Genomic DNA, 21,628 nt, shown 5'->3' with positions numbered 1-21,628 from the left:
CCAAAGCAATGCTTGACTTTGTAAAGGGTCAATTCTTCAAGGCTAATCAAGTTGGCAAATTAATACCCATGGGAGATGTTTGCATGCGCTAATTAAGTCAGATCGCATTTCCCAAGGGCAACGTTCCAAAGCGTTAGTGAGAAGAGCAAGAAAAACAGGTGGACAGCAACTCACCTGTGCTGCAAAGAGCTTTGTTTGAACTGTCACTTCAAACCTGACTTCAGTGTTTACAGATTTCAGAGCAGAGTGCTAGTGAAATTTCTTGTGTATTTATGGAGGCTAAACATGGCCTGGAAATACAAAATGTAGCTAACTTAAAAATAAACCTGAGTCTCCTGCTGAATGGCAGAAAGGAGTGCAACAGAATAACAAAGATGATGATGATGATGATGATGATGATGACGACGACGACAACGACGACGACATGACAATAAAGACCCCAAGTTGAGTGTACCAGCATTGCAACCATTTCTATGCCCTAGCTCCGTGGTCGGCAAACTGCAGCTCGCGAGCCACATGCGGCTCTTTGGCCCCTTGAGTGTGGCTCTTCCACAAAATACCACGGCCTGGGCGAGTCTATTTTGAAGAAGTGGCGTTAGAAGAAGTTTAAGTTTAAAAAATTTGGCTCTCAAAAGAAATTTCAATCGTTGTACTGTTGATATTTGGCTCTGTTGACAAATGAGTTTGCCGACCACTGCCCTAGCTGGTTTGGCTCATTGGATAAAGTGTCAGCCTGCGGATCAAAGGGTCCTGGGTTCAGTTCCGGTCAAGGGTGTGTACCTTGGTTGCAGGCTCCTCCCCAGCTGGGCCCTGGTTGGGGTGCGTGCAGGAGGCAACCAAACAATGTGTTTCTCTCATATTGATGTTTCTCTCTGTCTTTCCCTCTCTCTTCCACTCTCCCCAAAAATCAATGGAAAAATATCCTCGGGTGAGGATTAAAAAAACAACAACAACAATCCATGTCACAGAAGAGGAAACCAGACTTACCCGTTGTAGCCTACACAGACAATGAGATGCCAGGCCTCCAGGATTCACACAATTCCAAGATGAATAAGATGCAGCCCAAAGGGAGATGTGGAGAAGACATCTTGCATTTTGCAAGAAAAGTGTTTACAAGATACAGAAGCTCAAGATAAGTAGCAACTAGGTAAAAGAAGCAATACTTATATTGCCCAGTTTTATCTTTCAATGAAGATTTTATTTTTTCAACAAACATTGTATATATTCAAGGTATACAACATGATGTTTTGAGACACATATACATTGGGAAATGATTACTATAGTCAAACTAATTAGCATATCTGTCACCTTACATAGTTATCTATAGTGGGGCTGTGAGTACAGTTAAGATGGACTCTCTTAGCAAATTTCAAATATACAATACTGTTAATTTGGGGGGGGAGGGGATGTTTTTTAAAGCCGACAGCCCAGGGCAAAGAAATATCCAGGATCAAGTTTATACAAAGCTCTTCAGCTCCTGAAACTGGTGTATCTGTGGCAAGTCCTTTGTAAAGATACCTGAAATATTCACTCCTTTTATAAAAGTTAAGACCAAGGTAAATAACGGAATATTTTCATGGCATTTCTCAATATAAAAAAACTGAACACAATTGGGTCTTATCACTAAAATTGCTACCATGAACACTAAAGGGGTAAAAAGTACTGTACATACCAATAAGTTAACTGAAAAGTGACATAAAATAGATGAAACCATTCTTTCTCTCCAAAATTAGTAATATATATATACATATATATATATATATATATGTATATATATATATATATATATATATATATGTAATTTAAAGTTTTATCCCCAACACCCAATTTTTCTTTAATACTACTAAAAACAACCATAATTATAGAATATAGTGAGTGAGTCTATATGTGGCTTCCATTTACAGTTTTCTTTAGTTAACAAAATTACATTGAACATAGTTAAATAGTTCATTTAAAAAAATATCACCATTCCCTTTCTCAAATACATCTTTGTAGGTATCATTTTACAGATCCAATTTCACTGATGGTCACTTTTAAATAGAACGTTGTTGTAAACGAAGGTTTTAGTGAACAACAACAATAAAATTTATATAAATATAACTGAGGTGTAGGCACGAAAACAAAGAAAATTTTTCATGCTTCAATCAATCTGATACTTTTTTCATTAGATTACATTATAAGTATTTTGCAACAGCCTGTGGCCAAATGTTATCAAAAGCAGCCCTGATATGATCTCATAGAAAACTCATTATGTATTGGTAAAGTTTGTTTAAAAAAAAATAGCCTGATGCAAATATCAAGCTTCTTTAAGTAAGATTTAAATGCTTCTATTTACAAAAATTTTAGGTTAGGTAGAACTTTCCCAAAATACTTCTGATGCTTCAGGAGAGGTACACAGTTTCATACCAAATGACACTTACCTTCGCATTAATCATATGGCACGCGGCTACTCTTAACCTCATCCCAGCACACTGCACGTGATAGAAGTACAGATGATGCAGTACGGCCAAAAGGAGCGTGCAGGTAGTTAGCACCGAGGCATAGATGTAGACGTCTTGGGAAGACACAGAATCGGTGCGATAATAGTTTTCAAAATATCTAATAATTTTCCCCAAAAATAAGGGCTGGATTACTTTGGTGCCTTCCTAAAAAGGGAAATAAAAAGGCCTTAATTAGACATACAAGCCATACGAGGTAACAATTAAAATCCTACACCAATGAGTTAGGAGTCGTTGGGCTTGCCTCCCGTGTAAGATTTAAGGAGAGTGTTTTCTTCCCCAAGACTAAAAACAAACAGCAAACCTTGCCCCTCCATGACCAATGGCCACTTCACCCCACAAACTACTTCCTCTCGTGTAAGGTATACTTCTCCCCTTCAAAGAAATCCAAACATGCAGTGCAAATCCAAGCCACCAAAAGTAAACACAGGCCCTCAACATCATTTCCTCCACTGACTTCTCAAAAGACAAAATGCCAAAAATTTGGAAATCTTTCAAGAACTCAACTCTGAAACAAGCATTTCCTTTTAAGCAATCCATCCTTATTAACAGAGACATGGAAACAGTGGGCACGTTTGCTTGGGATAGCTCTTTCCTATCTGTCTGAGGTGAGGGACCGATGCACAACAGAAAGGAAGGATCCAAAGAACTAGACATGCAATAAAATGAACATGCATTTCCTTCTCAGCCAAGTAGTAGTGCCCTATCAGGATATTTACAGAGAGATGACCCTGTCCCTCAAATGGGTATAACATTAAAACCCCATCAACAGCCCTAACTGGTTTGGCTCAGTGGATAGAGTATCGGGCTGCAGATTGAAGGGTCCGGTTCGGTTCCGGTCAAGGGTCCATGCCTGGGTTGCGGGCTCAATCCCCAGTGTGGGGCATGCAGGAGGCAGCCGATCAATGATTTTCTCTCATCATTGATGTTTCTATCTCTCTCTCCCTCTCCCTTCCTCTCTGAAATCAGTAAAAATATATTATTACAAAAACAACAAAAAACAGCACCCTGTCCTACGTATGCACAAGCACACACATGGTCATGAGCTTCACCTTCCAAGAGGTCACAGAAGTTTCCATCTACTATTTAGAGGTAAGGGAACACTGTTTAGTTGAAGAATTATGAGTAAGATGATCAGATCGCAAGAACACAAAGACTCACTGTTACATTTTCCAGCACGCCCTTTCATTCACCCCAAGAGGAACAAGTAATTTACAAAAGAACCCTAACGCAGGGAGTCATAAAACAGACTTTAATAATAGTATACTGAGATGAAAAGCTGGAGCAAGAACGGCAAACTGTGCACATGGGACAGTCCCAACCCAGGAAGAGCGAAGGGCAGCACGCAACCCTGAGGCTACCCACCAGAAGCCCAGAGGTAACACGTGCCATCCCAAACTTTAAAAAACCTATGACTGTCTCCGAGAGTCAGTGGTGCCTGTTACTCAGCTTCCATTTAAGCCTAACATGGGTATCATTACAAGAGAATGTTAAGAGTATTATCACCCATCAGTCAGAACACTGATAGATGCAACAACCCCAGTACAAAAAGTTACCCTAAGCACCTGGAATCTTCTGCTGAGAGACAGTATTTAATAATCCAGTCAAGCAAATAAGCTCACGGATGAGGAAAGTCAGTTCATGGCCCATACCTTCCCACTCATCTGTCCACTCTTGCTTGATCTTTTTTCTTAATCCTCACCCGAGGATATTTCTTCCATTGCTTTTCAGAGAGAGAGTAGAGGAGAGGGAGGGATGGAGAAAGAGAGAGAGAGAGAGAGAGATCGATGTGAGAGAGACACATGGATGGGTTGCCTCCCGCACTGCCCAGACCCAGGAGCCGACAGTGAACCCACAACACAGGTACATGCCCTTGACTGGGAATTGACCCTGCGACCCTTTGGCACTGAGCAAATCTTAAAAGATGCAAAACCAGCGTAGTGGCCGCATTCTCTTCTAAGATGTACTGAAGTCTTCCCAGGGTGAGTGAGGCAAAACTCTGGACACCATGGAAGCCGCCACTGCCTTGGAGAGGAACTTGAACCAGGCCCTTTTGGAGCTTCATGCCTCTGGTTCTACCCGTGCAGACCCTCATCTCTGTGACTTCCTGGAGAATCACTTCCTGGATGAGGCGGTGATACTCATCACAAAGATGGGCGACCATCTGAACAACCTCTGCAGGCAGGCTGGCCCCCCAGGCTGGACTGGGCGGGTATCTCTTCAAAAGCCTCACTAGGGGCCTTTGGAGTCCAGAGGCCTTTGAGGGGCCCCCTCTGCATCCCCCCAGTGTCTGGCTTTTGCCTGAGCCTCTCCCCAAGGCCTCTAGCGATTCTTTTAACCACCCTGGAGCCCTCTACTATGCATTGGACCAAATAAAACAATAAATCTTTTTGCGGGGGGGGGGGGGGGGGGGGGAGGCCAAAAAAAAAAGAATTGTATTTTGTTTTTAAAGTTACCTCTAAAAGGAAAGAGGGAATAGAGTGGGAGGAACAAGAATAACAGCCTTCTTTAAAATCAGCCTCTCCTGTTCATTTGACTTTGGAACCAACAAAACATTACACCACAATGTAAAACAAACACATTTTTAAAAAGCAGTTCCTAAAATTTCAGAGTAAAATAAAGCAAATGTACCTAAATATATACCATCCAGTTGTTGGCAGAACCACACAAAAAGAGAATAACTGAAAGTGGTTTTAAACAAAATAATTTGAAAATACATTCCCTATGTGATATACAGGGCAATATGAACTGCAAAAGAATCTTAATTTTTTTTTTCAGAAGTCACATTATGGGTGACAGTGTTGACACTGTAAGTTAAAACAAATTAATAATTATGTTTTCAATGGGAAGTGGGATTAGGCCTCGGAGAAAGAAGAATAGATGATGGGAGAAAAGAGATACAGATGTAAGAGATACAGATGTAAGAGTAATGAGATTAAGTAAAAACACTAGCATCCTCAATATGATTTGGACTATAAATACCCAAAAAGCACTCATGATATGTTTACCTTGAAAAGAACATATTCTAGCTTGGTCCAATCAAATTGAGAAATTATAACCAACACAGCAGCAATGACCACATCTAGCGCCAACATTATAGTCCCTAAACACTATTTCCCACTAAAAGGAGCCAGGGTTGCTTAGAAAATGCCTGATTCCCGGGTAGGGCAAAAACTGTACATGAAGAGCCAAAAACATCCTGTCACTCCAGAAAGCACAGAAACTAGCAAAGACTGATAGAGTGTATACAAGAAACATAGGACCCTCTTTCTCCCTCTCCCTTCCTCTCTGAAATCAATAAAAATATTTTTTAATTAAGAATATCCCTTGGCCTACCTAGATATATTGTGCAAGAGTAATCAAAGTGTTGATAACAGCCAAGTTTATCTTTATGAAAATATTTTGGCTAATAAATGAAGAAGGGAAGAATTAGAATATCACCATTTTGCAACCCCCTAAAGAGTTAATGGATCTTAAGCAATGATCATACACAAAATGAACATACACAAAAGACACAGATGTTATGTACCTCTTATGTACCTCGTAAGGGAGGTAACACAACCCTACCTATTAAGTAATCCTGTCAAAGAGAGGAGGGTGGGGGTGGGTGGGCTGAGTCAGATCAAGCTTCTAGATCTAGCCAACTTAAGAGAACATGTGGTAGGAGTGGGGGTAAGGGTGGAAAACAATAGTCTAAATCCAGACTGTAGGAATTTCTGCAAGACAAACAACTTGGTTTCTATCAATCTATCAATGAACAAAGATAAATGAATAGCCCAGCCTGACTGGCGCAGTTGGTTGAGCATCATCATGTGCACCACAAGGTTGCCAATTCAATTCCTGACCAGGGCACATACTCAAGTTGTGGGTTCAATTGCTGGTCGGAGCACATATAGAAGGCAACCAATAGATCTCTCTCTCTCTCTCTCTCTCTCTCTCTCTCTCTCTCTCTCTCTCCCTCTCCCCCCTCCTCTCTAAGCATTTCCTTGAGTGAGGATGCATGCATACATACACTGCAGAGAGGAAAAGAGAGAAGAGTTGGCAAACAGAAAAGGAACCCACATGATACCATTGTAATTAGCTAGTTATTAATAACTAGAGGCCTGGTGCATGAAATTCGTGCACTGGGGGAGGGGGGAGTGTCCCTCAGCCCAGCCTGCACCCTCTCCAATCTGGGACCCCTGTGGCATCGGGCCTAAACCGGCAGTCGGACATTCCTCTCACAATCCAGAACTGCTGGCTCCCAACCGCTCGCCTGCCTGCCAGCCTGATCACCCCCTAACCACTCCCCTGCCAGCCTGATCGACACCCAACTGCTACCCTGCCGGCCCGATCGCCCCCAACTGCCCTCCCCTGCTGGCCTGGTAACCCCAACTGCCCTCCCCTGCCGGCCCGGTCGCCCCCAACTGCCCTCCCCTGCCGGCCCGGTCGCCCCCAACTGCCCTCCCCTGCCGGCCCGGTCGCCCCTAACTGCCCTCCCGTGACAGCCCAGTCACACCAAACTGCCCTCCCCTGCTGGCCTAGTCCCCCACAACTTCCCCCCTGCATGGTCACCCCTAACTGTCCTCCCTTGCCGGCCTGGTCACCCTAACTGCCCTCCCCTGCAGGCCTGGTCACCCCCATCTGTCCTCCCCTGCTGGCCTGGTCACCCCCAACTACCCTCCCCTGCAAGCCTGGTCCCCCCAACTGCCCTCCCCTGCTGGCCATCTTGTGGTGGCCATATTTGACCACATGGGGGCAGCCATCTTTGACCACATGAGGATGGCCACCTTTGACCACATGGGGGTGGCCATCTTGTGCGATGGTGTGAGGGTCAATTTGCATATTACCTCTTTATTATATAGGATAGGAAAGGAGTAAAGGAAGGCTAGACATTATAGGCATATCATTTGGGCAGCTTCACCAGGAAGCTGCAACTTTCCACTCCCCAGGGAATCACTGGCCTATTCCCTACAAAACACTGGGGGAAGGGATCCAACCAAGGGAAGACAGACACATGCCCAATAAAGTTAGGCTGACACAGGGAAGATACTTGTCTGTCAGTCACACCTGGGAACAAAGATTATTGGCCAGAATGGGCGTTGCCATTGTAATCACACGATAATTTGGGAATACATAATCTCTTGTGCTCTCGGCAACTAGCTCGTGGGGCTCTCGTTTTGCGCCTGCTTGTGTTTCTTTCATAGCCATGTGGCCCTGCGGATCCCACACACAATGGACTAATGAACTGCTTGGGGAAACATAAACTGAGCTAGCCTGATTCTGAACTGGAGTGTGGCAATATGGAATGCAAACACTTGACACTGACTCTGATTTTAGCTCTACTGAAGCCACAGCTAAACTTCTTTTATGGCAGGACAAAGGGAAATGGGACTTTGGAAACTTAAGAGATTTAATTTCATGAAAATAAAGCTTTCTACAATATTGCATCCTCCTATCGGAGTCTCAGAAATTTCTTTTCCTCAGAATATCCCAAGAAGTCCACCCCCACTAGTAACCAGGGGAGATGAGGACATCTCATATTCCTTAACACATACGACTTACATCAACTAAATGCACCTTATTTGGATATGCCATCAAACTACAAGAAATGAAGACAAAGAAATATGAATGCTGTCTAGATATTAATGATACTAAAGTATTATATATAATAATCATATTAGGATTATATAAGGGGGAGATTCCACATCTTTTCTTTTTTAATTATATTTTTATTGATTTCAGAGAGGAAGGGAGTGGGGGAGAGAGAGAGAGATAGGAATGTTAATGATGAGAATCATTGATTGGCTATCTCTTGCATGCCCCCTACTGAGGATCAAGCCTGCAACCCAGGCAAGTGCCCTTACAGGGAATTGAACTGTGAGCTCCTGATTCATAGGTTGACGCTCAACCACTGATCCACACCAGCCGGGCAAGATTCTACATCTTTTAAAGACACATTCTAAAATATTTATTGGAACTCCTAGCTGGAGTTGCTCAGTGATTAGAGAGTTAGCCCTCGGACAGATGGATCTCAGGTTCAATTCCCAGTCAAGGGCACAAACCTGGGTTACAGGTTCACTGCCCATCCACGGTGGGGTGCATGAAGGAGACAACCAGTCCATGTGTCTTACATTGGTGTGTGTCTCCCTCCTCTATCCCTTCTCCCCTTCTCGCTCCTTTTCTCTTTTCTTCTCCTCCCTCCCTCACTTCCACTCTCTCTCTCTGAAAAGCAATGGAAAAAATATCCCAATTAACAAAAAAATAATATTTATAGATAAAATGATGTGATGTCTTGGAAATGCTTCAAAATAATCTTGGGAAGTTAAATGAGTAGGGGTTCAGATGAATCAAGACTGGTCATGAGTTGATAACTACTAAAGCTGGCTTAGGGTTACATAGGGCTTATTATCCTATAGGGAAAGAAAGGAATTTCCCCTCTACCCTTCTGAGTTCTTGGTGGAGACCCCTTGTAATAAAAGATAAAATCACAAGAGAAAAACTAATAGAAGTTCATTAATATGCACATATCCTGTATACATGGGAGATGTCCAGAAAAACTAAGTAATTCCAAGTCACTACCTTAAATATTATCTTCAGGTAAAGACAAAAGAATGAAGAGAGAAGTTATGAGGGGTTAATAGGAAAAGCATGGTAAAATAAGGATAGAGTTGAGTTTGTTGTACAGCTTTTTCTTCTTAGACTTCCTCACTAAGATTTTCTAGTGATTTAGAGCCATCAAATGGAGATTTCCTTTATAAATGTAAATGTCCCTTACAGAAGGGTAGCTCCTAGTTTGTTTTCTGAGCTTCTCCCATGTCAGTCCTATCCTATTTTTCTACTAGTGGCCCAGTGCACGAAATTCGTGCACATGGGGAGGTGTCCCTCAGCCCAGCCTGCACCCTGTCCAATCTGGGACCCCTCGGGGGATGTCCGACTGCAGGTTTAGGAACCTGCAGTCAGACATCCCTCTCACAATCAGGGACTGCTGGCTCCTAACTACTCACCTGCCTGCCTGCCTGCTCGTCCCCAACTGCCCCCCCTGCCGGTCTGCTCAACCACAACTTCCTCCCCTGCCGGCCTGATCGACCCTAACCACCTCTGCTTCAGCCCCGCCTCCATGGCTTTGTCCGGAAGGACATCCAGAAGGTCTCCCGGAAGGTCTCCCAGTCTAATTAGCATATTACCCTTTTATTAGTATGGATTTTTGAATGTCCTTACAAACTTACAAGGGGGAAAAACACACTGTATGAAGCAGCTGACAGAGGAGCACACAGCTGTTGTCAGAAAAACACACACCTACTCTTGGCTCTCTGACCCGTGGGAGGGGGTGTGGCAGGAAAGAAAGCATCAGGACAGAATGCAAAGGGCACTGGCCTAGGAATTAGAACATTTGCTTCAAAGACCAAATTGGCTACTTGCAAATCACAGGACTCTAAGCCATCACATGCCCTCCATGCCCTCATCAGTGGAAATACCTGCCTTGTCTACCTTAGAGAAATCCTGGAACAACTACAGGAGCTAAGACAGTGAAATGTACTCGGAACCCAGCATGGGAATAAGTGTAAGCATGACCACGTTCATACACACAAGTCCTGGGACGGGACCTACTCCATGCTTGGCAGCAAAGACTGGCAGAGGCTGGTTTCACAAAGGGCTTGGAAAACACACTGCTGTTCACAGGCAATCATAGGAGAATGAGAAATCTTAACTGAAATCATTCCTAAGAGCCAATTTTCCTAGACAGAAATTGAAAGTTTCACTTCTGGGCAGATTTTTATTTTAACCATTTTGAATGCAATCCTTTGAAAATAAGTCACTTACTTCCATGACTTCTTTTTTTAATATCTTTTATTGATTTCAGAGAGAGGAAGGGAGAGATAGACACATCAGTAATGAGAATCATTGATCAGCTGCCTCTTGCACGTCTCCTACTGGGGATAGAGCTGGAAACCTAGGCATGTGCCCTGACTGGGAATCGAACTATGACCTCCTGGTTCATAGGTCAATGCTCAACCACTGAGCTACACCTGCAGGGCTTCTTCCCTGACTTTTTAAAATGGATTGAGAAGCATTCCCTTGTTGACGACTCAGGATCGTTACTATGGATATTGCCACGCCAGTGCTATGTGCCTGGAACTAGCAGGGTGTACACAGCAGGTCTGCTCAGAAGGTCTCCTGTTAGCTTTCTTGGATGCTCCCTCCATCTCTCCTTTGCTGTGTAGCTCTCAGTGGTTGCTCCCGGCCCACAATTATTTTAGCAATTTCTTCACCCGGCTTGGGCGGAGGCGAGGGACACGTGGAAGAAAGATCTGGGAAATACAAAAAAAGCCCAATACCGCTCTCAGAGAATCAGCCCTAAGTCGAGGCATAAATTCTACTCAGAGTTTTGTCTGTCTGTTTATTTCTTGTCCAGTTGCTTAGTTTCAACACAAAATGTTTGCCTTCCTACAGCCTCCACCTGGGCCAAAGACAATCTGCTACAGTGGCCTCAGGCAAAGGCCAGCAGTTGCCTGGGTCCATTTCCAAAGGTCATGGAATAGCCCACGCCTCCCCTCTCAGAACCCACAGCGGCTCTTTGAGGCCACGTCACATACCGGCAGGCAGAGACCTCATCTCACCAAGAAAAGGCCCCAGGACTGGGGAGGTGGCCTTCCCCAAGGTTTGGCCCTAGAAAAGGCTAAAGGCTCCTCCCCTCTACCCTGAGGGCTCTAGATGGAAAGAGACTTGCTCCGTCCCCACTGCAGTCCCACACAGGGGCCAGGAGTGCTGGGAACTCACTGGCTGCTCCCTTCTAATTAGCGCTGGCCTGTTAAGAATACCGCGTTCATCATCAGCCTGCGACCTGTTTCTCCGAGCATACAGTCATTCCTCAATTCTTGTAGGACAGAGGTTTTCACTACTTTGAAATCCCAACCTGAAAAGCCTTGCGTCACTTAGCCTCTTCCCCTGGCTGCTGCCAGCAGTGCCCAGAGAAGGCCCTGCCCACGCTATGATCATTCTCAGGCCTTGAGCTTTTTAGAAAACCCCAGGTTGAGTTTAGATCTTCCACTATCTAAAATGCAAAGACCAACAAGGAGCATAGACATCAGACCACAAAATGAGAAGCTGCTTCAATCATTAAACTAACATTCATCCCAGCTAACTCAGTAACTAGTTTTAATCACTGAAAACCCAAAACAGCACTTGAAAATGATTTTTGAAATATAAAAGGATCCTTACTAGTTTCATCCTAAGAAATCATTTCCAACATCTCCAAAACACAAGAGTGTCAACAAGCAAGTCTAGGAAAACAAGAGTATTTGTGTTGGATTCCGGGCTTCTTTTGGCTGCCAGAAACAAAAAAATTCAAGGTTTGCTTCTAGCTGAGCTCTAATGACCCTTAGTGGTCCCTGAACTTCACTGCATCACAACTAAGAGTTCGGCCAGTTATTATCTTAAACACACAGTTAAAATGAACATCATATGCTAGTCATCATGCTCATCTAGGGAATCTAGGCCACTGTCTAATTTTATACCATAAACCACCTGAACGCAGCATGAACAAGCAAGCGCACTCCTGGAAGAAAGCCCAATACCACTTCACCTCTGATTTGTCTGCTACCAGCACTGCCTGGTTCCATCCAGCTGTCACCATTAACACCCCAGGCCCGGTGCACACCCCGCAATGTGAAAGTGTGTTCAGACATCGGGACAGAACTGCCCCCCCACACACACACACTAGTGACTGACCTGGGATTCCCACCCTTGCTGAGCACATGCACATGCAATCCTAGATTCACCAGCTCTCAGCAGACAACCAAGTGCTGTTGCCGAGTAATCTGAGAAATCACAATCTGAGTCCCATCCAAGACCGCTACGTCCCGGGTCCATCTCAAGGAGCCGACCTGGAATGGAGCCTTAGGAGTGTGAATGAATGTTTGAGAACTTACCAGGTGTACCAGTAAATAATGCGGATTTTGTCATCAAAGAAAACACGATAATTTCCAGAGAAACATCAAAAAGTGCTTTATTCAAAGTAATGTCCATCACTAGCTACACATTTCCCCCATCTTTCAGGTAATTTGTGGATACCGTCCCAACAGAACTTTTCTTGTTTTGAGGCAAACCATTTAGAGACCCAATTTTCCACTTCTTCGTATGTTTTGAAGTGCTGCTCAGAAAGTGCGTGTGCCATCTGAACAAGTGGTAATCTGAAGGAGCAAGGTCTGGTGAATACGGCGGGTGGGTTAATACTTCCCAGGCAAGACCTTTTAACATGTCTTTAACTGGTTTTGAAGTGTGTGATGGTGCGTCATCATGAAGCAAAATTATTTTGCTGTGTCTTCTGGCCCATTCTGGTCATTTCACGATCAAAGCATGGTTCAAATTGATTATTTGTTGTCGGTAGCGATCAGAATTAACGGTTTCGCCTGGTTTTAGAAGCTCATAATACACCACATCTTCCTGATCCCACCAAACGCAGAGCATTGCCTTCTTTCCCAAGCGATTTGGCCTTGCAGCCGATGTTGATGGTTGACCTGGATCAACCCATGATTTTGTGCATTTGGGATTTTCAAAATAAATCCACTTTTCATCGCCAGTCACAATTCGATGCAAAAAAGACTTTCTTTCGTGCCATTGAAGCAACATTTCACTGATGACTTTTTCGTTTTCCATTTGTCTTTCGTTCAGTTGATGTGGCACCCATTTTCCTTCCTTTAAAATCTTTCCCATTGCTTGTAAATGATCGGAAATTGTTTGCTGAGTAACATTTAATCTTTCTGCAAGTTGTTTTTGAGTTTGACACGCATCTTCATCCAATAATGCTTGTAACTGTTGGTCTTCAAACTTTTTTGGTTGGCCTGGACGTTTTTTGTCTTTCACATTGAAATCCTCCCTTTTAAAGCATTTAAACCAGCATTCACAAGTATCTTGAGATGGAGCATGATCACCATAAGCTTCCTGAAGTATACAATAACTTTCAGCAGCACTTTTCTTCAAAATAAAGTAATGAATTAAAACTTCCCGAAAATGCTCTTTTTTGGCACAAAATTCGGTATTTTTAAGCATAAAAATATATATGTTAACACCTTCAGCATATTTGACATATGAAGTTTTGAAGCTTGCTGTCAATACAACAAAATAACATACATATCAAATCGCATATATATCAACACATGTGTAACTACATCTATTGAAAAGAATCCACATTATTAATTGGTACACCTGGTAGGTCACCAGGGCCGCAGCCACAACTACACCCACTTGGGGATGGTAATGAGTGGAAGGTGGCTTTCTACAAGGCCCTGGTCCATCTGAGTGCACCATGGTGCTGCTGCTGGCGTCAACACCCTAGCCACTTCCAGCACCCAGGGGACCTGGCCACCCCAATTTACAACCCTCAGTCTGACTTACTGCTCCAGGGAGTTTCTTTTGTTTTATTTTGTTCTGTATGCCTGTTAGGGTTTGCAGAGCACCACTTTAGCATATAAAGCTTTTCTTTTATTTATATACTAGAGGCCCGGTGCATGAAATTTGTGCACAGGGGTGGGGTGAGGAGGGCCCAGCCTGCACCCTTTCCAATCCGGGACCCCTTGAGGGATGTCTGAAACCGACAGTCGCTTCTCACAATCCTGGACCACTGGCTCCTAATCGCTCACCTGCCTGCCTGTCTGGTTGCCCCTAACTGCCCCCCCTCCCCCCGCCAGCCTGATCACCCCTAACTGCCCACCCTGCCGACCTGGTCACCCCAACTGCCCACCTCCTGCTGGCCTGGTAGCCCCTCGCTGCCTGCCTCCCAACAGCTCAATCTCCCCCAACTCCCCCCCCTCCTCTGCCAGCCTGGTCACCCCCAACTGCACCCTCCCTGCTGGCTTGGTCACCCCCAACTGCCCACCCTGCCAGTCTGGTCACCCCACGCAGCCTGCTGTTCAGTCATTTGGTTGTCCCTCACTAACCCCCCCGCCGGCCTGGTCGCCCCATGCAGCCTGCTGTTCAGTCGTTTGGTCGTCCCTCACTAACCCCCCTTCCCCCCTCCCCTGGCCTGGTTGTAGGCAGCCATCTTGTGAGGGCATGACAGTCAATTTTCATATTACCTCTTTATTATACACTGAGTGGCCAGATTATTATGATCTCTGAACATATAATAATCTGGCCACTCAGTGTGTATGTGTGCGTGTATGTGTATGTATGTGTGTGTGTGTGTAAAAAAAATATCTATCTATCTATACACACACACACACACACACACACACACACACACACACACGTGTGTGTGTATATATATATATATATATTAGAGGCCCGGTGCATGAATTCGTGCATGGGTGAGGTCCGGCCAGCCTGGCCAGGGGGAGGGGACATGGGCGGTTGGCCAGCCTGCCTGCTGGTCGAACTCCTGGTCGAGGGGACAATTTGCATATATAGGGTATACACTGAGTGGCCAGATTATTATGCATTCAGAGATCATAATAATCTGGCCACTAAGTGTATAGGACTAGAGCCCCAGTACACAAATTCGTGCACAGGTGGGGTCCCTTGGCCTGGCAGGCAATTGAGGTCTATCAGGGCCGGCCTGCCGGCCAGGGGGAGAGGCCACGGGAGGTTGGCCGGCTGGGAGGGAGGGGCGGCAGGAGGTTGCCTGGCCAGGGGGAGGGGCCGCAGGAGGTTGGCCAGCCGCAGTACATGTCATATCAACCGGTCCTTCCAGTCGCTTGGCTTTTATATATACAGATATATATAAATCTGTATATATTATTGATTTCAGAGAGGAAGGGAGAGGGGGAGAGAGACAGAAACATCAATGATGAGAGAGAATCACTGATTGCACCTCCTGCACATCTGCTACTGGGGATGGAGCCGGCAACCTGGGAATCAAACCATGACCTCCTGGTTCAACCATTGAACCAAACCGGCCGGGCTCCAGGGAGTTTTTAGCATCTTACTTATCATAGCTAGGCCAAGTCCAAGATGCACATGTCTGAAGACAGGACAAGCTACCAGTCCTAGACATGGTCAGGCTCTAAGTCACAGAGCCCAAGACAGGGTCGCGGCTCTGTCCTTCATGCTTTGAGTGACCCTCGGCACAATGTGTACCTACTTGGCACTGTGTGTCCTCCTTTCTAAAATGGGGTTATAAGGATACTTTCCACCTTGTTTAGAGCTGGCCAAAGGAATAAATGTAATATTACATACAAGGTGCTCATAGGAGCTTAGTGTTTAGTGTTACTACTACACTAATAATACTGCTGCTGCCATCACCACCGAGTAAGCCCTGCTGAAACCACTACTGGTACTGCTATTACCACTCAATACAAACCACTGCTGCTGCTATTACTACTGAGGAGTATAGTACTATTCCTGCTGCTACTCATACTAATATTAATACTAATACTACTGAGTATGAGCCCCATGTTGGCCAGGTACCAGGTGCTGGAGACGCTGAAGACAAGCAGGTCTCCAAGGGCGGCCCCAGTTGCTGGGTTTTAGCTGAGCTCATTGTCCTGGGTAGCTGGCTCCTTAGGATGCGGTCTCTAAGCCCCAGATGGTGACTAGATCCCATCTGAGAATGAGCTTTGGGTCTCTACTGGGTAAAGAGTACCTGGCTGCTGCACCTGTGTTCAGCCCCCCAATCCTAAGCGTCCTGGATCTCCCAAGAGTTGAGTATTAGTGGGGCAAAAATCCCAGCACCACAGTGGCGCCTACCCTCTCTCTCTCAAGAGGAACCTTAGCTTCTGCAGCTCTACCTCTGTGTCTACTTCTCCCAAATTCTGCCCAGTAAAGACACAAAGCTTCTCCAGCACCTGGTAGCAAAGGGAAGCTAGAGAGCCGGGGGCAGCAGAGGGAGCCTGCTTCAGCATACTATCCCAAACTAGCCCGAGGCCACTCAGTCCATCCACCCGCAACCAGACACGTGGTGTGGGCCACAGGCATATCCGAGGCTCTGAGGACTCCTGGCAAGCAGAATTCATGAGAGCTCTGCTTTGGGAGGTCAGCAGTCACATTTGGTCAGGAAAGGCTGCATACACAGGCCACAGCGACACGAGCTTCGCACCTGCTTATTTCAAACTGAGACTTATGGTAACAATGTAGAAACACCATCCCTGGTACACCTGTGCACAGGTCAAAGACAGGCTGGCCAGCCCAAGGGGCTCTTGCACCCTCTAATACCCCCAGTTAGTCCCACTGGTCTGCATCTCCACCCTGCCCTTCACAAGGCCACAGCGGTATCCGCATAGTGGTTGGTGCCCTCTCAAAGGAGGCACTCTGCCCCATACACCTGTCCCCAACCTCTGGCACACTGGCCAACCCACATCTGTCATCAACAACAACTTCAGTTTCCCAGGACCACCCAGTCACCTGTTCCTGTTAGCTGACAGAGTCCCTGGTTTTCCCCAATTGTGTAGGGGAGCGTTCACCTACCTAGCCACCCGATGCCCGCCGTGCCCTTCCCTACAACAGAACCTTTTAAACAGGAGCTACGCCTCCCACATCAAATCAACCGACCCACCCATCTCACCCCCAACAAAATGCACTTACGACCACTCACTGCCCTCCTGCAGCTGAAACAACCCTTTCATAGCAAGTGCAACTTCTGTCTCTACTCATCTCAGGCACACGCAGGGCCACCAAGTCCCTAAGGCAGTACTAAGGCACCACGAGAGCATGAGCTATGCAGGCAGATTTTCAACATACCTACCCAGGACAGGTAGGCTTGCTGGCACTGTGCCCCCAGGTAGACAATGTCTTACTGGAGGCCCTTCGGGGCAATGGAGGTCACTGACATCATGGATTTCTGCCTTTGGTTCTCCGGAGCATATCCCCTCCTACACTCTCTGAAATGCCAAGCTACCAAGACTACTTGCCAACCAGCAATCAGCCCCAACAACCAGGAATAAGAAACCAGAATGGGTGATGCACAAATTCTCCAGAATTCATAATGAAGCCAGAGCTTCTCCAACCAGAAAGCATTGCTTTGTTGTACCCGGGCCCACTGCAAGGGTGGCAGCCTGGAGGCATGTCTGCTCCTGGGAGCTCTGACCAGCTCCAGCCCAGATGCAGGGCCCGGATTCTATTTCCCTGGAAGGTGACAATACCTGTTTGGAAGAATGTTTATCAGATCTGGCCTGGTCAAGTTAACAATTATTTGTAGAGCGCCTGTAAAATGCCTCATGATTCTGGGTGCTGGTCCAAATTGACTTCCTCCAAACATATTCCTGGAGGTTGTGGGATCTTCTTCTGGTCAAGAATCACTCGGTGTTTATAACATTTACTGAGCACCAACAGTGTCCTAACATGGTATGAAATGTCTTCTCTTTTCAGGACTGCCCTTCCACAATACTCTAATTTACAGAAAAATAGTGACCCTCTCCTCCCAGGTCCAGTCATTTAAGTAATTGCTCAGTCTAACGATATTGTGTTTCCTAGACATCTTTTATCCACTTAAACTTCTTGCCTCTCTCCCCAATGGTCCCGAAAAACAGTTCGCTGCAATAAAAGCTTTTACCTCAAGTAACGTAAAAAATCCCAAAACTGCATAGGATTTCCAGTAACACCTGATGATTGCTTTTGTTAAAGATGGCTCCCGTGGGACCTTCTGGGCTCTCGAAAGTTCTTCTTCCCAGTACCTGCGATGAGAACCACAGCACGGTGAAGAGCAGCATGCCCTGCCGTAGGGCAAGCCAGGGAGGTAACAGAATGAAAGGTAAGTGTCTATTGCTGGGCACTTCACCCCTGTCCAATAGATGCTGGCTAACTGTCTGCAGGCCTCCCAAAATTCGGGGTGCAGTATCTGAGGCACCAGGAAAACAGTCCCAGTCTCAAGAAACAAGTTCCTGCCCGTTCTGCAGGACATTCAGCACCTTGAGCAGCCCAAGAGGGCAGACAGGAGTCCAGACAACCTCCTGCAGGGATACCTCCTCCCCAGACAGTTCTTGGCATTCAGGGCTTTGGCTGGGGGCTCTCTCCACTTCCACACATGCACAGGCAACTCCAGTTTCACCCACCTGCCAAAGCAGGGTAAGCCCAGGGGCAGCCTGAGGGGAAGGGAGGGCAGTGTGCCCGATCTCCAGAAGGACCCAAAGGAAGGCAATACCCCTTCCAAACCATTAGAGCCTAGAGGCTCTCCTTCCACACCCTTCCCCTCCCTGCCTGTGGCTTACCTTTGCAGCTCATCCCCAAGTTCCTTTGAGCGGTCTTTCGGAAGCACTGAATACATATCATCTTCTTCTAATCTCCGTTTGTGACCGATTTTAAACAAGGGGTTTAGCCACCTGTTAAAAAATGGAGAGAAAAAATGAATAACATCTACCCAAAAATACACATCTGTGTCTAATCAGAATCCTACATGCATAAGTTTTGTTTTTAAAAAGTCTACATTTTAAATACACAGACATGGGGGGGGGGGGCGGGCAGGGTGAGATATCTCAGATATGTGCTTACACACCCACAAACCCCCTGGCTCTGTCTGCCGCGAGGGCCTGGGAACAATGACGCATCAATGTCAAAGCACACTCCGGGCAGGCGCCCAGGTCTCGGTGTTTTAATACCTTTCCTGCCATAAAGAAACCAAGGCTCCTTAAAGAAATGACTGGCTCCAAGGCTGGGCCAGTGTAGTGTAAGCACATCACAATCAGCTTTTTTTATTATTATTGCGGTATAAGCTTTTGATTGCTGAGGCATCCACTTCAAAGACAATCAACTCAAACACATGGCCAGCTACGTGACTATAAAAACCCAGGCCACCCACCCATGAACTTCCCTTTGTCTTGTTCAGAAAACTCTGCTTGACCTAGATAAGTGATCCTTTCACTGTCGACTTGCTTTTCCCTTCCTGCACTTTAATTTTCCGCTCTTATGTTTTAAATTGATCAAGAGCGAACCCACAACACACTAGGCACCCCACCTTCAATCCCAATAAAGGCAGAACCCCAGGCTCACACTCATGACTCCTCTTTCTGTCTCCCTCTCTCTCCCTTTTTTTTTTTCCTCTCTCTCTCTCTCTCTGTCTACTCTGCCAACCCCAAGACCTTGCTGCGTAGCCCCAGGCAGGACTTGTGAGTAAACACCTAATCTTTTTTCCAAGCTCCCTGATGATCACTGTGGAGGTGCAGCTGGCAACCTTAAGAACCACAAGGGCTGGTCCAGCTACAACACTGGCCCCTACGGGGAAATGTCTGTGAGGAGCGCCCCAAGCATTCCTAGCAACGGCATCACTACCCAGTGATCAGACCAGCACAAAACAGGCAGAGAAAGCACAAGAGGGGCCTGAAACACCTTACACCATAACATAAGGAAAAGCGCCGAAATCATGAGGATATGTCCAAAGGACAGAGGAGCCAGCCTGAAGGGCTCTCACTAGGCAAGTCTGGGATACGCTGAGCATCACGATGAATAAATGGCAATGGATCATAACCCTTTAAATAACAAGAGTCCCCCAATCCTTACTTTCTGTAAATGGGAGAGAAGGGAAAGTGCTTGCATTCTCAAATGCAAATAAATGTTGAAGGAACAATGGATTTAGAAATGATCAATGGGAGCCCCAGCCCGTTTTGCTCAGTGGTTAGAGTGTTGGCCCTTGGAATGAAGAGTCCTGGGTTCGGTTCCTTGTCAAGGGCACATACCTTGGTTGCAGGTTCCTCGGCCCTGGTGGGAGTGCGTGCAGGAGGCAACCAATCGATGTGTCTCTCTCACATCGATATTTCTCTCTGTCTCTCCCTCTCCCTTCCACCCTCTCTAAAAATTAATGGAAAAAATATCCTTAGGTGAGGATTAACAAAAAAAAAAAAAAGAAAGAAAAGAAATGATCAATGGGAGTTAAAACCAATGAAAGTTTGATGTGGAAGAGAATATTCACATAATTTCAAATTATTTTAATTATAAAAGGAAAAAACAATAACTTTATAGAGGACCCAAGAAAAACCCTATTCAAATAAACTGCCATTATCCATTATGCATTATTTAAGTGGTAATAATTAATATGCAAAGCTAGCTCAAAGACTAGCAGCATTTTACTGATTTTGCCAGGGTAAGGAAACTTCCGAAGCCAGACAACAACCATGGAAGCAGAGATCATGTTTGCCTCCTTTACTGCTTTGTCCCCAGCACAGCACTGGGGCAGAGCAGGTGCTCAGGAACTGCTGATGAATGAATGAACAGCTATGAATCACTAAGGAAGCAGGAAGAGAAACTGAGCTCCAGATTTTGCTAGCCCTGGACTAGGAATCGGAAGAGTGGGTTCTAGTCCCAGCAATGAGACTGAGAACCCTAGAGATCCCAGAGCCTCTTCTGTCTCCCTCTCCCCCGCCTTCACTTCTACGCGGTCGATTTTGGACCTCCATGACTTTTTGCCAGTCATTTCACATCTCTAGGTTTCAATTTCCTTCCAAAGCAAACGTATAAATCTGTGAGCTTTACCACTAAACAGGCTTGAAATGTGCTGGGCCATTCCATTTCTTCTACAGTTGTGCCCTTCCGCACATGCTCAGGCAGTTAGCACTGGAATTGACCCAGATGATGACAGCTGGTCCTGAAAGGCCCTCTTTAAAATTCTGCTTGTCCGGGAGAAGATGCTCAGCATCACTAATCATCAGGGAAATGCAGATCAAAACCACAGTGAGATACCACCTCTCACACATTAGAGTGGAAAAGTGTAGGCAAGGATGTGGAGAAACTGGAAGCCTTGCACAATGCTGGCAGGAAGGTAAAAGGGCGCAGACACAACAGGACCGCCACTGTAGGACTCCACTTACATGAGGTACTTGGAGTAGTCAGATTCAGAGAGACAGAAAGTAGGAGAGTTACCAGGAAGGAAGGAAAGGAAGTGAGGAGTCACTGTTTAATAAAATACTGATGCAAGATGAAAAGAACTGTGGAGATTGGTTGTACAATAATGTGGATGTACTTAAACACTACTGAACTGTACACTTCAGTGGCTAAGATGATAAATTCTATGTTATGTGCATTTTCACAAATTCTTTTTTTTTAATTTTAATGAGTAAAAACAAAATACAGCTTGAGGTGGAAATCCTGCTGTTAAGAGTCTAGGACTTTGCCACTTCCGGTGTGTGTGACCTTAAGGTAGCCTTATAATTTATTAGTATTGGCCTCCAGCAAATGGGAAGGACCCCTGGACATACACCTCCCTCGGCCACTGAGAGATCAACTGGAGC

General features: G+C 45.7%; 1 protein-coding gene across 3 annotated transcripts in view; it reads right to left on the bottom strand.

Moving 5' to 3' along the window:
• ABCC4 (ATP binding cassette subfamily C member 4 (PEL blood group)) overlaps positions 1–21,628 on the bottom strand; it is a 229,762-nt gene that overhangs the window by 171,211 nt on the left and 36,923 nt on the right. For all 3 annotated transcript variants that reach the window (XM_079778944.1, XM_079778943.1, XM_079778945.1), the window contains exons 2-4: positions 18,620–18,730; positions 17,965–18,085; positions 2,421–2,645 (exon numbers count right to left, since the gene is read on the bottom strand). In XM_079778944.1, coding sequence (XP_079635070.1) covers positions 2,421–2,645; positions 17,965–18,085; positions 18,620–18,730 — 457 coding nt within the window. The remainder of the gene's footprint in view (positions 1–2,420; positions 2,646–17,964; positions 18,086–18,619; positions 18,731–21,628) is intronic.

The sequence above is a fragment of the Cnephaeus nilssonii genome (genome assembly GCF_951640355.1).
Source record: "Cnephaeus nilssonii genome assembly, chromosome: 8".
NCBI classification, from domain to species: domain Eukaryota; kingdom Metazoa; phylum Chordata; class Mammalia; order Chiroptera; family Vespertilionidae; genus Cnephaeus; species Cnephaeus nilssonii.
The sequence above is the reverse complement of the archived record's forward strand: the minus strand, read 5'-3'. Positions and strand labels throughout refer to the sequence as shown.